The sequence below is a fragment of the Coregonus lavaretus genome (genome assembly GCF_964263955.1).
Source record: "Coregonus lavaretus genome assembly, chromosome: 20".
Classification (NCBI taxonomy): Eukaryota; Metazoa; Chordata; class Actinopteri; order Salmoniformes; family Salmonidae; genus Coregonus; species Coregonus lavaretus.
Window position 1 is genome coordinate 45328406 of NC_140007.1, and position 18019 is coordinate 45346424.

Sequence of the window (18019 nt, forward strand, 5' to 3'; positions counted from 1 at the left end):
TGACTATCTGGTGACTATCTGGTGACTCACATGGTGACTATCTGGTGACTCACATGGTGACTATCTGGTGACTATCTGGTGTCTCACATGATGACTATCTGGTGACTATCTGGTGACTATCTGGTGTCTCACATGGAGACTATCTGGTGACTATCTAGTGACTATCTGGTGTCTCACATGGAGACTATCTGGTGACTATCTGGTGTCTCACATGGTGACTATCTGGTGACTATCTGGTAAAAGAAAGGGGATGCTCAGATGTCTGAAATGATCTTGGAAGTTCAAAGATATATTTATTAACGTTTTCAATAAACATTTGGAGACAAAATATAGTTGACATGTTGTCAACAGTCAAAACCAATCCCGTCTGTTTTGACCCATAGTTATGCACGCATCAGTTTTGTTGCTAAACAACCAACCTGTCTATGAATGGACAAAAAAAAATATGATTAAATGAAAGTTAAATAGTTGAGTTATTCTTCTCCTCCGGTAGGCTCTTGGTTGTTATTGGTGACAGGTCAGTCTAACGACCGTTGTAAGGGCCGTATCCATTGGACTCACTGGCAAGCTGCAGACAATGAGAGAAAAGAAGCCTGGTGGTTTATCTCTATTCCACAGACAATGCATTTCATTCAGCTTGAATTTGTCAGTGGTAGAAATGCACCCAAACTCTTAGCAGATAGCTATAACTTCAGGTTGCTTGATCTGAGTTGTGTGCGTGCGTGTGCATGAATGCTACTGTCACTCACAGCTATGGAGGACTTGATGGCCTGCAGCTGGAAGAAGACTCTTCCTCCCTCCTCTGGACACACCATCTTCATATCATCTCTGGTCATCCCCAGAAGCAGGGCTCCATTCAGCACGCTCAGGCTATGAACCGTTCTAATGACAACATAAAGCCTTCATAAGCATATAAAACACCACAACACAGCAAAAAGTTTATTTAGCACAATGTTTCCCAACCTCCGGTCTGTGGACCTGAGGTGTCTGTGGACCTGCGGTGGTCCGTGACATGTTGCTGACCGGTCCCTGAGTCCGTTTTACAGTGCTGGTAAGCAGAGCCCCCAAGGAGGAAAGATAATAGTTTGTTGTCCATGTAATGTCTTACATTTTGGAGAAGGCCTTGTACTCCAGCCAGGCTTTCACGTCTGCAGGTCTGGACTGCATGTTGAGGGGTGGAGGGGAGCGCATCTTCTGGCCCTCACCCCAGGGTTCCCCTCCATCCAGAGGTTCTAGAACGTTCTTAGCAACATGACCCTCCTCACCACGTTCATTACGGACCCTCCACCACTGCCCCGACTTGTCAACGACCTAGAAACACACAAATGCAATTAACAACTTAAAATCACTTCTTTAGATCAACAATACGTTTATTTTCACAGATATATTTTCCTAACCATTTATATCTATTTTGTTGTTTTGATTCTGGTTTGGTTGACATTCACTGCTATTATTTTTTAAATCCATATTCAACAGTGAGATGGAAGACATTTGTCAATGGCCTGTGTTCCTTAAAGGAGCCATGGGCTTAATCAGACACCCACCTGGATCACCTCTCCCTCCATAATGTTCATTCAGACACCCACCTGGATCACCTCTCCCTCCATAATGTTCATTCAGACACACCACCTGGATCACCTCTCCCTCCATAATGTTCATTCAGACACACCACCTGGATCACCTCTCCCTCCATAATGTTCATTCAGACACACCACCTGGATCACCTCTCCCTCCATAATGTTCAGTCGGACACCCACCTGGATCACCTCTCCCTCCATAATGTTCATTCAGACACACCACCTGGATCACCTCTCCCTCCATAATGTTCATTCAGACACACCACCTGGATCACCTCTCCCTCCATAATGTTCATTCAGACACACCACCTGGATCACCTCTCCCTCCATAATGTTCATTCAGACACACCACCTGGATCACCTCTCCCTCCATAATGTTCATTCAGACACCCACCTGGATCACCTCTCCCTCCATAATGTTCAGTCGGACACCCACCTGGATCACCTCTCCCTCCATAATGTTCATTCAGACACCCACCTGGATCACCTCTCCCTCCATAATGTTCATTCAGACACACCACCTGGATCACCTCTCCCTCCATAATGTTCATTCAGACACACCACCTGGATCATCTCTCCCTCCATAATGTTCATTCAGACACACCACCTGGATCACCTCTCCCTCCATAATGTTCATTCAGACACACCACCTGGATCACCTCTCCCTCCATAATGTTCAGTCAGGACACCCACCTGGTGGTTCAACCCCAACCCCAACCCTAACACACCTGGACCACCTCTCCCTTCAAAATGCTCAGCTCCTGGGGGTTCCTGGCCATAAAGTCATAGATCACACACATCCTATCTGGGGCCAGCTCACTGGGGCTGCAGAGGAGACAGAGAAACATAATGTAACGGCATTGTAATAGCAATGTTATAGGAACTTAATAGCGTTGCATGACAACGTAATAGCAAAGCAAAGGGCCAATGACAAAAAGGAATACAATCCTTTTACCCACTATTGAATTACTGAGGATATCGTCATCAAAACAGTATAGCTGCTTTGGTTGATGATGTAGCTTACCGTGAAGGTGGTGGAGAATTCATCATGGGCTGTGACAGTCATGACAATAAAGCAATGAGAAACATAATGTAATAAGATGGAGGACAGAGGACACATGACAGAGAACACAGGACAGATGACAGAGAACAGAGGACAAGGACAGAGAACACAGGACAGAGGACAGAGAACAGAGGACAGAGAACAGAGGACAGAGAACAGAGGACAGAGGATAGAGAACAGAGGACAGAGGACAGAGGACAGAGGACAGAGAACAGAGGACAGAGGACACAAGACAGAGAACACAGGACAGAGGACACAGGACAGAGGACACAGGACAGAGGGATTACCATGAGATAATGATATATAACATTGCTTCTTATGGCTGAATCCTAATTTTATATAAATTTACATAACTTGGTGCAAAAATCTGAGTTAAATGCAAATACTGTATCTCAAATTAGGATTCGAGACCTTCACTGCTTTAACAAATAATTGAAATCCATATGGCATTTTATTAGATTTTGTTGTTTGATGTCATGATTTCTGTTACCTCATCAGGCATCTGTTGCATCATTTCCTCTCTGGGGGGGATGTGCTGGCTGTTGCTACTCCTCAGGCCCTGATTGGCTGCCGGTGGGACAGGCTTGGGTGGGAGCCAACCATCATAGAACTCTGGGTTGTAGGGCGGTAGCATGTGACTGTCTGGCCAGTTAGACCTGGTACAACAAACATAGGAAACCAATGAACACCTCGCTGGCTAGTTGCAAAACAGGCAGGTTCAATCAAATACTATTTCAACCCAGGTCTGATAGAAAGTGGATACTAATTAAACCCAGGTCTGGTTATATACAGTACCTAACAAGTAAACCAACCCACATACAGTACATGACCAAAAGTATGTGGACACCTGCTCATCGAACATCTCGTTCCAAAATCATGGGCATTAATATGGAGTTGGTCCCCCCTTTGCTGCTATAACAGCCTCCACTCTTCTGGGAAGGATTTCCACTAGATGTTGGAACATTGCTGCGGGGACTTGCTTCCATTCAGCCACAAGAGCATCAGTGAGGTCGGGCACTGATGTTGGGCGATTAGGCCTGGCTCGCAGTCGGAGTTCCAATTCATCCCAAAGGTGTTTGATGGGGTTGAGGTCAGGGTTCTGTGCAGGCCAGTCAAGTTCTTCCACACCGAACTCGACAAACCATTTCTGTATGGACCTCGCTTTGTGCACGGGGGCATTGTTATGCTGAAACAGGAAAGGGCCTTCCCCAAACTGTTGCCACAAAGTTGGAAGCTCAGAATCGTCTAGAATGTCATTGTATGCCATAGCGTTAAGATTTCCCTTCACTGGAACTAAGGGGCCTAGCCCGAACCATGAAAAACAGCCCCAGACCATTATTCCTCCTCCACCGAACTTACAGTTGGCACTATGTATTTGAGCAGGTAGCGTTCTCCTGGCATCCGCCAAACCCAGATTCGTCCGTCGGACTGCCAGATGGTGAAGTGTAATTCATCACTCCAGGGAAAGCATTTCCACTGCTCCAGAGTCCAATGGCGGCGAGCTTTACACCACTCTAGCCGATGCTTGGCATTGCATATGGTGATCTTAGGCTTGTGTGTGGCTGCTCGGCCATGGAAACCCATTTCATGAAGCTCCCGATGAACAGTTATTGTGCTGACGTTGCTTCCAGAGGCAGTTGGGAATGTTTCAACCGAGGACAGACGACTTTTACGCGCTACGCGCTTCAGCACTCGGCGGTCCCGTTCTGTGAGCTTGTGTGGCCTACCACTTCGCGGTTGAGCTGTTGTTGCTCCTAGATGTTTCCACTTCACAGCACTTACAGTTGACCGGGGCAGCTCTAGCAGGGCAGAAATTTTACTTGTTGGAAAGGTGGCATCCTATGACGGTGCCACATTGAAAGTCACTGAGCTCTTCAGTAAGGCCATTCTACTGCCAATGTTTGTCTATGGAGATTGCATGGCTGTGTGCTTGATTCTATACACCTGTCAGCAACAGGTGTGGCTGAAATAGCCGAATCCACTAATATGAAGGGGTGTCCAAGGGCAGCCATACCTGGGTATGTTCCAGCTGTTACCCAGGACCCTTCACAGCTGGTCCAGTTAGTTAGAGGTTAGGGGTACTAAGGAAAGGGATAGTGGTACCTAGTTACATTTACATTTTAGTCATTTAGCAGACGCTCTTATCCAGAGCGACTTACGGTTAGTGAGTGCATACATTATTTTATTTTTTCATACTGGCCCCCCGTGGGAATCGAACCAACAACCCTGGCGTTGCAAGCGCCATGCTCTACCAACTGAGCTACACGGGGCGTTAGTTTGTTTGTTTGTGTCGAGGTACTAAGGAAAGGGATAGGTGATACTTAGGGATGGAATAGAGCCCACTTAGGAAAACAGAGGGGTTGTTAAAGGGAATCCTGGGTATGTTCCAGCTGTCTACCAGAGCTGGTTGTGGGAGTTAGGAGGGGGGAATAGGGAGGGGAACTCAGGAAGTGGTTATGGGGTACTAAGGGTCTTTTACCTGGGGATGTTCCAGGCGTCCCCCAGGGCCCTCCATTGCTTGTCCTCCTCTGGGGTGACCACCAGGCTGAGCAGGATGAGGGCTGGCTCTGTCAGCAGGGGGGTCAGGACAGAGGGGGGCAGGTCGGGGGGGTAGTGGGACATTAACTGGAATAGAGACAATGACAGGAGAGAGGGAATGGGGTCATCCAAATATCTAAACGCTGTGGGACAGGTTTACCGGACATATATTGAAGCTAGAATCCTACATTCATTTTTTGATATCCTACATCCATTTTTGGATCTTATAAATTAATAATATATACCCATTGATTCTTAAAGAATATAACTTATAAATGCGTCATTACCTTAGTTCAACTGTCTATTATTCAAATGTCTATTAATCTGAGAGTGGTTACATTTCTCCAGGCCCATCCCTCAGCTTTTTACCAAAACAAGACAAGACGCTCACCATGCCCAGATTGGAGAAGAGAATGTGGACAAAGTCAGCAGCGCTAGGGTTCTGGATCTCTCCATTCAGTTTCCCCTGTAACAGAAAAGGACCGATGACGACAGAGCTTACCCAGCACAAGAACCAATGAGGCACACATTCCGATTAACACAGAAAGATAAGTTCAGCGATAATGGGCTGTGTTGCAATCGGTACTATAAAGCAGGGTTTCCCAAACTCACCCCAGGAAACTAAACCCCTGAGTTGTACAGAGTAATTCAACAGCATACTGTATTTTCAGGTAATATGAAAATACCATTCATTTCTGATTAATTATATGCAATTATAGAAAACCTGAGGTGAATTAAGTCAACACTTAGTTCAAGTCAACATCTGCCATCTTCTGATTTCTTATAGGAGGGAAACATACCAGTAGGTTGAATCCATACTTGATTTTCTGAAGACAGGCGACAAACTCCTCCCAATGTGGCAAGTTGACAGCTAGAGAAAAGAGTCAAATTATTATTTTCCAGTATAGAAAGAAACCCAAATCAGTTATAAATATTTCTGCAGAGCATCAGTCCTTTACCCTAGTGTTTCCTGGCCTGAGTGCCAGTATGTTTGTGCTAACTCCTTGTAACTCACTGTCATGTTTGGCTTGACATTTAGCGTAATGGAGTTGGCAAGAGCACAAACATATCTGGGACCAGTGTTTCCCACACTGATTGGAGATAATTTGACTGAAATCACCGTTTTGCTTTGAGCTTTTCTTCTTCTTCTTCTTGTCCTTGTTCTTGTCTTCATTAGGAACGGCAGCTGATACTTTCTCAATGAACAACTCCAAGTCATTCAGCACATGGTTTAAAATGTCCTACACAGACAAATAATGGAAGAAGGAGCTATTCTAAAGCACATCGAATGACTGAGAAACACACTTTTAAATGTACCCTAAAATGGGTAGCCGGGAATCCAAACAGAATATTTCCTTCACTTCACTGACAGTGAAATGGAGCAATATCCACTACAGATTCCAGGCTACAAAATTGGGGGATATTGTCTGAAATACAACTGCTGTATGTTGCGTTGGGGAACAGATAGCCTGGTTAAACCAGACGGAACAATGCACTTAAAATCTGGTGTAACAGGCTAGGGGCTGGGGTTGGGGGTGAGGCTGGGGTTGGGGGTGAGGCTGGGGGTGAGGATGAAGCTGGGGTTGGGGGTGAGGCTGGGTCTGGGGGTGAGGCTGGGGTTGGGGGTGAGGCTGGGGGTGAGGATGAAGCTGGATCTGGGGGTGAGGCTGGGTCTGGGGGTGAGGCTGGGGACAGGTGTGGGGTTGGGGGGTGAGGCTGGGGGTGAAGGGTGAGGCTGGATCTGGGGGTGATGCTGGGTCTGGGGGGTGAGGCTGGGGCCAGGTGTGGGGCTGAGGTTGGGGGTGAGGCTGGGGTTGGGGGTTAGGCTGGGGTTGGGGGTGAGGCTGGGGCCAGGTGTGGGGCTGAGGTTGGGGGTGAGGCTGGGGTTGGGGGTTAGGCTGGGGTTGGGGGTAAGGGGTTATGGTTAGGGTGTTGTGTTAGGTAACAGACACAGTACTGACCACACTCCTCTGTGTGTCAGTGTATTGAGGGTGGGGGGGCTCTTGGTCTCTAGCTCCGTACTGCTGTGACCCTCCGTACATCTCCTGACCGTACAGTGGCTGCTGTGGTGGGCTGAAGACTGGAGGCAGAGGGAAGCTCTCTGGAAACACACACGGATGAAGACAGATCTCAACCTTAGGCATTCAACTCAATTTTTGCAGAAAAGCATAAAGGAAATTCCTTGCAGCCATTCTCAAAACTCATTGGAGGAGAAGGTTCGAAGGGAGGGACCTTGGCACCTCTCCTTTAATGCACTATGAAAGGGAGTCAAGGAATTGAGGAATCAAGGACAGGAGAAATCAAGGACAGGAGGAATCAAGGACAGGAGAAATCAAGGACAGGAGAAATCAAGGACAGGAGGAATCAAGGACAGGAGGAATCAAGGACAGGAGAAATCAAGGACAGGAGGAATCAAGGACAGGAGGAATCAAGGACAGGAGGAATCAAGGACAGGAGGAATCAAGGACAGGAGGAATCAAGGACAGGAGGAATCAAATATTTGACGCCTTGTACACTTTCAAGACAGAGCTAAAGACTGACCATTCTCCCTGCTGTTCCTGTCGTTGTACAGCAGTGCGGGACGGTCAGGGGGAGGGGGGGTCCTCTCCTGCAACATCATGGGAGGAGGAGGATTACTCCTGAAAAAGAGAGAGGTTCAGGAGGTGTGTGTGTGTGTGTGTGCGTGCGTGCGTGTGTGCGTGTGTGCGTGTGCGTGTGTGTGCGTGTGCGTGTTCTGATGTCGTACTGGTGTCTGCTTGGTTCTCTGCGAGGTTCAGGAGGAGGAGCGTTGGCGTTGTGTTGAACAGCCTTGTCCAGGTCTTCTCTGATGTGCTCTGCCTAGAAGAACAGACAGAACAATCTCCTATTTATACAGGTTAGTCTCATTAAGACACTGCTAGGTGACACCAGGTGGAGTGTTAGCATTGTGTTGGACAGCCCTGTCCAGGTCTCTGATGGGTTCTGCTCAGAGGAACAAACAGAACCAATCTGGCTCAGGATACCTCATACACTACATCCCTACACCCAGGGCTGGAATATGGGTTGAGGAGGAACTCATGGGAGCACAGTTCCCAATGTGAAATCGTTTTGACATTAATAAATACATAAAGGGTACTATGAGCTGGATTCCTGCTACTTTCACAGTGGTGAATTCCGAGTTACTTTTTCCTAATTCCAGCTATGACTATCCAAGATATTCTCCTACCAAAAGGTTAAGAAATACTATTATCCAATCGTTCACTGATGTTTCCCCAGAGTCAGACAGTGGGGTGAAACACACTTCACATCTCTACCTGAAAGAAAAGGCATCTGTTTAACTTGTCGGTATTAGCTGAGGTTATGGTGAAATGTGTAACTTGTCCATGTACAGTGATGTTAGGGTGGTGAAATCTGTCTCACTCACCCTGACCTCCTCACACTGAAACATGAAGACTTGAGCGATGCGTCTGTTGCGTTCCTGGACCATAACGGTGAGCAGGGAGTTGTAGGCACAGGTGTCCAACACAGCCTTAGTCTGAACTACACTTCCCAGAGGCACAGACTCCAGCTCTGTCTGTAGAGAGAACAGAGGGGTAGGGAGAAGGTGAGCAGGGAGTTGTAGGCACAGGTGTCCAACACGGCCTTGGTCTGAACTACACTTCCCAGAGGCACAGACTCCAGCTCTGTCTGTAGAGAGAACAGAGGGGTAGGGAGAAGGTGAGCAGGGAGTTGTAGGCACAGGTGTCCAACACGGCCTTGGTCTGAACTACACTTCCCAAAGGCACATACTCCAGCTCTGCCTGTAGAGAGAACTCATGCCGCGTTCACGTGCTAGTCGGAACTCTGACATTTCCGACTTGCTAACTGGTTGAACACGGCATGTGTATAACTCCAACCAGTTCGTTAACAAGTCGGCAACATCAGAGTTTCCTAGTTCCGACTTGTGAACGTGGCAAAAGAGACACAGCGTGACTTCATAAGATTGCCTGGACACAGATGAAGTCAAGCTAATACAAGTTATACAATACCCAATACCACTGTATTTCTAATTTGCATCATTATGGTATTCCAAACCCACCCACCCGCCCGCCTCTGTACCACACATAAGAATAACTGAACTGAACTTTGATCTCCACAGTATAAATGTTGTTTGTCACCAGCATTCGACACAGACAGGAACAATACAGACACAGGCGTACAACAGACTGTCGTGTCTGTTACTGACAACACATCTATTACAGAGACAGTACCTTGGGTCTCCATATACAAACAATAGATACATTTTGATACATTGTACATCGTCTAGAGACAGTTGACAACCTTGGTCTCGATGTCGTTGAGCTGCAGGTATCCTCCCTGGACCTCCAGGATCATCTCCTGTCCCCAGACCCGGCCCTTAGCCTGCAGTCTCTGCAGCCTGGCCACACAGTCATCCAGGCTACGCACCTCCTGGCCGTCCAAGTCACACGTAAACAGGTGCTAGAATAGAATGTAAACAGGTGCTAGAATAGAATGTAAACAGGTGCTAGAATAGAATGTAAACAGGTGCTAGAATAGAATGTAAACAGGTGCTAGAATAGAATGTGAACAGGTGCTAGAATAGAATGTGAACAGGTGCTAGAATAGAATGTAAACAGGTGCTAGAATAGAATGTAAACAGGTGCTAGAATAGAATGTAAACAGGTGCTAGAATAGAATGTAAACAGGTGCTAGAATAGAATGTAAACAGGTGCTAGAATAGAATGTAAACAGGTGCTAGAATAGAATGTGAACAGGTGCTAGAATAGAATGTGAACAGGTGCTGTTAAGCAGAGTTAAAGGGAGACATGACTCCTGTTCTACATGACGGACATCATAAGAGAGCCACACAATACATTTCAATCTGAATGTTCAGAATTGACCTTACCTCCACTCTGTACTGGAAGCTATCTGGTTGTTTGTTGATTGTTTCAGAATACTCCTTCCTTTGCACTGAAAGATTGAATTGAACCATTACGCCTAGTGCTTACTGACAGATTGAATTGAACCATTACGCCTAGTGCTTACTGACAGATTGAATTGAACCATTACGCCTAGTGCTTACTGTTAAATTGAATTGAACCATTACGCCTAGTGCTTACTGACAGATTGAATTGAACTATTACGCCTAGTGCTTACTGAAAGATTGAATTAAACAAATAGGCTTAGTGCTTACCAAAATTTGAGTTTGAGTTTATTTTTATGCAGACAGAGCATCATAGAACAAGCAACACGTAGCACGCAGACAGAGCAACATAGAACAAGCAACACGTAGCACGCAGACAGAGTAACATATAACAAGCAACACGTAGCACGCAGACAGAGCAACATAGAACAAGCAACACGTAGCACGCAGACAGAGAAACATAGAACAAGCAACACGTAGCACGCAGACAGAGAAACATAGAACAAGCAACACGTAGTACTCAGACAGAGCAACATAGAACAAGCAACACGTAGCACGCAGACAGAGAAACATAGAACAAGCAACACGTAGCACACAGACAGAGAAACATAGAACAAGCAACACGTAGCACTCAGACAGAGAAACATAGAACAAGCAACACGTAGCACTCAGACAGAGCAACATAGAACAAGCAACACGTAGCACGCAGACAGAGAAACAGAACAAGCAACACGCAGCACGCAGACAGAGCAACATAGAACAAGCAACACGTAGCACGCAGACAGAGAAACATAGAACAAGCAACACGTAGCACCCAGACAGAGCAACATAGAACAAGCAACACGTAGCACGCAGACAGAGCAACATAGAACAAGCAACATGTAGCATGCAGACAGAGCAACATAAACAAGCAACACATAGCACGCAGACAGAGCAACATAGAACAAGCAACACATAGCATGCAGACAGAGCAACATAGAACAAGCAACACGTAGCACGCAGACAGAGAAACATAGAACAAGCAACACGTAGCACGCAGACAGAGCAACATAGAACAAGCAACACGTAGCACGCAGACAGAGCAACATAGAACAAGCAACACGTAGCACGCAGACAGAGTAACATAGAACAAGCAACACGTAGCATGCAGACAGAGCAGCATAGAACAAGCAACACGTAGCACGCAGACAGAGCAACATAGTACAAGCAACACGTAGCACGCAGACAGAGAAACATAGAACAAGCAACACGTAGCACGCAGACAGAGCAACATAGAACAAGCAACACGTAGCACGCAGACAGAGAAACATAGAACAAGCAACGCGTAGCACGCAGACAGAGCAACATAGAACAAGCAACACGTAGCACGCAGACAGAGCAACATAGAACAAGCAACACATAGCATGCAGACAGAGCAGCATAGAACAAGCAACACGTAGCACGCAGACAGAGCAACATAGAACAAGCAACACGTAGCACGCAGACAGAGCAACATAGAACAAGCAACACGTAGCACGCAGACAGAGCAACATAGAACAAGCAACACGTAGCACGCAGACAGAGTAACATAGAACAAGCAACACGTAGCATGCAGACAGAGCAACATAGAACAAGCAACACGTAGCACGCAGACAGAGCAACATAGAACAAGCAACACGTAGCACGCAGACAGAGCAACATAGAACAAGAAACACGTAGCACGCAGACAGAGCAACATAGAACAAGCAACACGTAGCACGCAGACAGAGCAACATAGAACAAGCAACACGTAGCACGCAGACAGAGCAACATAGAACAAGCAACACGTAGCACGCAGACAGAGCAACATAGAACAAGCAACACGTAGCACGCAGACAGAGTAACATAGAACAAGCAACACGTAGCATGCAGATAGAGCAACATAGAACAAGCAACACGTAGCACGCAGACAGAGCAACATAGAACAAGCAACACGTAGCACGCAGACAGAGCAACATAGAACAAGCAACACGTAGCACGCAGACAGAGAAATAGCGCAAAAAGCAACAAAACAAAATATATAAAAGCAACAGTGTTTCCACACCTCACAAGCTACAGACAACATGGAAAAGAGGCAATACACAAAATGATTCCCGCATTGGGTAAGCATGATTGAGGTGAACTTTGAACTCACTGTATATGGATCTGGCATTGGGCCTGGACAAACTGGACCTCTGAGAGGGAGGATCCACCTGAGGGAACCCTCTACAACACACACACACACACATTACTAACTCTGCTGTGTACTTACAGGCAATACAACATTACTGTATGTCGTCTGACAACTAGATCAACAAGCACCTTATGAAGTGCAGTATGTTAGCAATGTTCAGATCAACTAACTCTAAGGGAGTTTTAGCATTGCCACACAATATGATGTATCGTTTATATAGTAACGGGTGTGTGTAGTTAGTACAGTCGGTCTCCAGAGGACACCCATGATGTAAGGTGGCTGATCATATCGCTACTGTCTTTCCTTGACCGGATTTAGCAACCCACTTAATAATCAAGACAACGAGAACACAGATGTGCACTGTACCTTGGTTGAGAGGAAAACAGCCCGCTGTTGTTCCCAAACATTTTTTGAATCGTGACGTCACCAACCTGCAAAAAGGGCAAAGGTCATGGTAGTGTATCAGCCGGTCTTGCGAAAACAGCGTGTGACCTGTGACCTGCTTTGATCACATGACAGGAAAGAGATGTACAGGAAACCAGCCATAAAAGAAATAGAACTACCACGCATCACAGAACGATGACTTGGAATGGGGATGATCGTTCAACTCCGGTTCTATCGAAGCTCACACACCTTTAGTTCTGACTGAGTAATCAGTCTTACAAGCCGACAGTTATTATGAATCCGGAAATGTGCCAATTCAGTTGACTTACAGTACCAGTCAAAAGTTTGGACACACCTACTCATTCAAGGGTTTTTCTTTATTTTTACTATTTTCTACATTGTAGAATAATAGTGAAGACATCAAAACTGTGAAATAAAACATATGGAATCATGTAGTAACCAAAAACGTGTTAAACAAATCAAAACATATTTTATGTTTGAGATTCTTCAAATAGCCACCCTTTGACTTGATGACAGCTTTGCACACGCTTGGCATTCTCTCAACCAGCTTCACCTGGAATGCTTTTCCAACAGTCTTGAAGGAGTTCCCACATATGCTGAGCACTTGTTGGCTGCTTTTCCTTCACTCTGCTGTCCGACTCATCCCAAACCATCTCAATTGGGTTGAGGTCGGGGGATTATGGAGGCCAGGTCATCTGATGCAGCACTCCATCACTCTCCTTCTTGATAAAATAGCCCTTACACAGCCTGGAGGTGTGTTGGGTCATTGTCCTGTTGAAAAACAAATGATAGTCCCACTAAGCCCAAACCAGATGGGATGGCGTATGGCTGCAGAATGCTGTGGTAGCCATGCTGGTTAAGTGTGCCTTGAATTCTAAATATATCACACAGTGTCACCAGCAAAGCACCCCCACACCTCCTCCATGCTTTACGTGTGATATATTTATACATGCGGAGATCATCCGTTCACCCACACCGCATCTCATAAAGACACGGCGGTTGGAACCAAAAATCTCAAATCTGGACTCCAGACCAAAGGACAATTTTCCCCCGGTCTAATGTCCATTGCTCGTGTTTCTGGGCCCAAGCAGGTCTCTTCTTCTTATTGGTGTCCTTTAATCGTGTTTTTTTTGCAGCAATTCGACCATGAAGGCCTGATTCACACAGTCCCCTCTGAACAGTTGATGTTGAGATGTCTGTTACTTGAACTCTGTGAAGCATTTATTTGGGCTGCAATTTCTGAGGCTGGTAACTCTAATGAATTTATCCTCTGCAGCAGAGGTAACTCTGGGTCTTCCATTCCTGTGGCGGTCCTCATGAGAGCCAGTTCCATCAAAGCACTTGATTGGTTCAAACGCATTAAGAAGGAAAGAAATTCCACAAATTAACTTTTAAGAAGGCACACCTGTTAATTGAAATGCATTCCAGGTGACTACCTCATGAAGCTGGTTGAGAGAATGCCAAGAGTGTGCAAAGCTGTCATCAAGGCAAAGGGTGGCCATTTGAAGAATCTCAAATATAACATATTTTGATTTGTTTAACTCTTTTTTGGTTACTACATGATTCCATATGTGTTATTTCATAGTTGTGATGTCTTCACTATTATTCTACAATGTAGAAAATAGTAAAAATAAAGAAAAACCCTTGAATGAGTAGGTGTGTCCAAACTTTTGACTGGTAGTGTAGGAAACCAAGAACGAACAAGCTGAGTTACACAAACTTTGCATCAGTCAGACACTGGTTAATCACTACCAAGGATTTTTTTCCTAGTGGTTGGCAATTTATATAGAATATAAAACACTTGCTATCACCTCTGTTCACAAACCAGTATATATCCCATACAACAGGTGAATGGTTAAGGTTAAGGTGAAATAGTTCAGAGAAACATGTCGACAAGAAAGCAAATCATGAATGAATTAATGCTTGAAATGTGAAGTGATTGTCAATGAAAGTTGGCCTAGAAATCAAAGTAATATTTCAGGTCTAATCATTCTCATCGCAGAACAGGGAACATTTCGACGGCAATACAAATAGTCTGATAAGGCTTATAAAAAGGGCATGGCAAGACCTCAAAACATACCTCAGTGTTCTATTCAGTCAGCAGCTGACATACCTCAGTGTTCTATTCAGTCAGCAGCAGACAAACCTCAGTGTTCTATTCAGTCAGCAGCTGACATACCTCAGTGTTCTATTCAGTCAGCAGCTGACATACCTCAGTGTTCTATTCAGTCAGCAGCAGACATACCTCAGTGTTCTATTCAGTCAGCAGCAGACATACCTCAGTGTTCTATTCAGTCAGCAGCTGACATACCTCAATGTTCTATTCAGTCAGCAGCTGACATACCTCAGTGTTCTATTCAGTCAGCAGCTGACATACCTCAGTGTTCTATTCAGTCAGCAGCTGACATACCTCAGTGTTCTATTCAGTCAGCAGCTGACATACCTCAGTGTTCTATTCAGCCATCAGCTGGCATACCTCAGGGTTCTATTCAGTCAGCAGCTGACATACCTCAGTGTTCTATTCAGTCAGCAGCTGACATACCTCAGTGTTCTATTCAGCCATCAGCTGACATACCTCAGTGTTCTATTCAGTCAGCAGCTAACATACCTCAGTGTTCTATTCAGTCAGCAGCAGACATACCTCAGTGTTCTATTCAGCCATCAGCTGACATACCTCGGTGTTCTATTCAGTCAGCAGCAGACATACCTCAGTGTTCTATTCAGTCAGCAGCTGACATACCTCAGTGTTCTATTCAGCCATCAGCTGACATACCTCAGTGTTCTATTCAGTCAGCAGCTGACATACCTCAGTGTTCTATTCAGTCAGCAGCTGACATACCTCAGTGTTCTATTCAGTCAGCAGCTGACATACCTCAGTGTTCTATTCAGTCAGCAGCTGACATACCTCAGTGTTCTATTCAGTCAGCAGCTGACATACCTCAGTGTTCTATTCAGTCAGCAGCAGACATACCTCAGTGTTCTATTCAGTCAGCAGCAGACATACCTCAGTGTTCTATTCAGTCAGCAGCTGACATACCTCAGTGTTCTATTCAGTCAGCAGCTGACATACCTCAGTGTTCTATTCAGCCATCAGCTGACATACCTCAGTGTTCTATTCAGTCAGCAGCAGACATACCTCAGTGTTCTATTCAGTCAGCAGCTGACATACCTCAGTGTTCTATTCAGTCAGCAGCTGACATACCTCAGTGTTCTATTCAGTCAGCAGCTGACATACCTCAGTGTTCTATTCAGTCAGCAGCTGACATACCTCAGTGTTCTATTCAGTCAGCAGCATACATACCTCAGTGTTCTATTCAGTCAGCAGCAGACATACCTCAGTGTTCTATTCAGTCAGCAGCTGACATACCTCAGTGTTCTATTCAGTCAGCAGCTGACATACCTCAGTGTTCTATTCAGTCAGCAGCAGACATACCTCAGTGTTCTATTCAGTCAGCAGCTGACAGTTGAACAGCAGTCTTCCTCCTTTAAAATGGGTCCTTAGCCAGTATAGTAAAATAAGAGATGTATGTAACACTGATCTAAAAGGTAGGCTTAGTCCCAGTTCACCTTGCCAGGTACCACCACAGTTATATATCAACTAGTTCATAACACATTTACTACCTTCCAGGTGACAATAAAAACCATTTCCCTACTGGCTAAAAAGTATGTGGTCACAAAATCAATATTTACTAATGGAGATATCAGTAATAAATGCAATGTTGATTCTGTTATGAAGCTAAACAAATTCAGACTGCAATAAACAGTGCATTCGGAAAGTGTCCAGACCCCTTGAATTTTTCCACATTGTTACAGCCTTATTCTAAAATTGATTAAATCGTTTTTTTCTTCCATAATTCCAATCTACACACAATACCCCATAATGACAAAGCAAAAACAGGTTTAGACATTTTTTCTAATGTATTAAAAAAAACTCCTGAGCGCTCTGGAAAAGGTTTTCATCAAGGATCTCTCTGTACTTTGCTCCGTTCAATCTTTGACGCTTGGCATTCAGGCCAAAGAGTTCAATCTTGGTTTCATCAGACCATAGAATCTTGTTTCTCATGGTCTGAGAGTCTTTAGGTGCCTTTTGGCAAATTCCAAGTGTGCTGTCATGTCCTTTTACTGAGGAGTGGCTTCCGTCTGGCCACTCTACCATAAAGGCCTGATTGGTGGAGTGCTGCAGAGATGGTTGTCCTTCTGGAAGGTTCTCCCATCTCCACAGAGGAACTCTGGAGCTCTGTCAAAGTGACTATCGGGTTCTTGGTCACATCCCTGACCAAGGCCCTTCTCTCCCGATTGCTCAGTTTGGCCGGGGGGCCAGCTCTAGGAAGAGTCTTGGTGGTTCCAAACTTCTTCTATTTAAGAATGATGGAGGCCACTGTGTGACATTTTTTTGTACCCTTCCCCAGATCTGTGCCTCGACACAATCCTGTCTCGGAGCTCTAGACAACTCCTTCCACCTCATGGCTTGGTTTATGCTCTGACATGCAGTCAACTGTGGGAGCTTATATAGACAGGTGTGTGCCTTCCAAATCATGTCTAATCAATAGAATTTACCACAGGTGGACTCAAATCAAGTTGTAGAAACATCTCAAGGATGATCAATGGAAACAGGATGCGCCTGAGCTCAATTTCGAGTCTCATAGCAAAGGGTCTGAATATTTAAGTAAATACGGGATTTGTTTTAATTTGTAATACATTTGCTAAAATGTCTAAAAACCAGTTTTCCCTTTGTCATTATGGGGTATTGTGTGTAGATTGAGAAAAATATTTTAAAAAATCAATTTTAGAATAAGGCTGTAATGTAACAAAATGTGGAAAAAGGGAAGGGGTCTGAATACTTTCCGAATGCACCAACTTGCAATAACTTTATTCCAAAGCTCATCATTGTCCTTTCTTGGTCCCTCCCGTATTTCCACATTTCTGTATCTTTATACCACAGACATTTCAGTACAGTACATATTTTTATATAGTCTCTTAAGCATCCACTTGGATGAAGTCCAATATTATTACCTGTGAATGTAGCCTGTGTCCTCAATTCACTGTTCCATGATCAATTCTCTTATATTCCAATAGTGGCATACATGTTCGAGGAGCAGCATCCAACACAATCGGCAGGTTTAAAAAAAAATATGGACAATTATTATCCTTGACTTCCTGCTTGGAAACGCCACGGTCAAAGTCCACCTGCGAGAGTGCATTCAGTGAGGTGAACATTTGACAGTTGATAGAAAACATAACTACAGCCGTGTCCCGTCTCCTTGTACTACACATACAGTCGTATCTGTCCCAACACATTCCTATCGCTAACGTTACACACTCCTGAACAGGTCCCAGCAGCG

The 18019-nt window shown here is 45.1% G+C and overlaps 1 protein-coding gene across 2 annotated transcripts; it reads right to left on the minus strand.

Annotated features, from left to right (window-relative positions):
• Positions 1-268: 268 nt before the first annotated feature.
• On the minus strand, positions 269-17778 carry LOC311147903 (epidermal growth factor receptor kinase substrate 8-like protein 3). Of its 2 annotated transcripts, none has more exons than XM_084184738.1 (19): positions 17691-17778; positions 12639-12703; positions 12234-12304; positions 10064-10128; positions 9478-9636; positions 8582-8731; positions 7925-8016; positions 7720-7817; positions 7140-7279; positions 6299-6419; positions 5979-6049; positions 5570-5644; positions 5120-5265; positions 3131-3296; positions 2602-2630; positions 2306-2402; positions 1109-1311; positions 750-882; positions 269-568 (listed from the first exon to the last, which is right to left on the minus strand). In XM_084184738.1, the coding sequence occupies exons 2-19, from the start codon at positions 12677-12679 to the stop codon at positions 524-526; spliced, it is 1902 nt and encodes a 633-aa protein (XP_084040864.1). In that variant the 5' UTR covers positions 12680-12703; positions 17691-17778; the 3' UTR covers positions 269-523. The 2 variants fall into 2 exon arrangements, with proteins under 2 accessions (XP_084040864.1, XP_084040865.1); XM_084184739.1 differs by lacking the exon at positions 17691-17778 and adding an exon at positions 16111-16174.
• Between the last annotated feature and the right edge of the window lie 241 nt (positions 17779-18019).

Coding starts and splice junctions, on each gene's coding strand:
- LOC311147903 (XM_084184738.1), bottom strand. CDS start 12,679: ATGTTTGGGAACAACAGCGGGCTGTTTTCCTCTCAACCAAG. Junction 9,637..10,063: donor GCTTCCAGTACAGAGTGGAG/GTAAGGTCAATT, acceptor ATTCTATTCTAG/CACCTGTTTACGTGTGACTT. Junction 1,312..2,305: donor TGAAGGGAGAGGTGGTCCAG/GTGTGTTAGGGT, acceptor GTGTGTTTCTAG/GTCGTTGACAAGTCGGGGCA.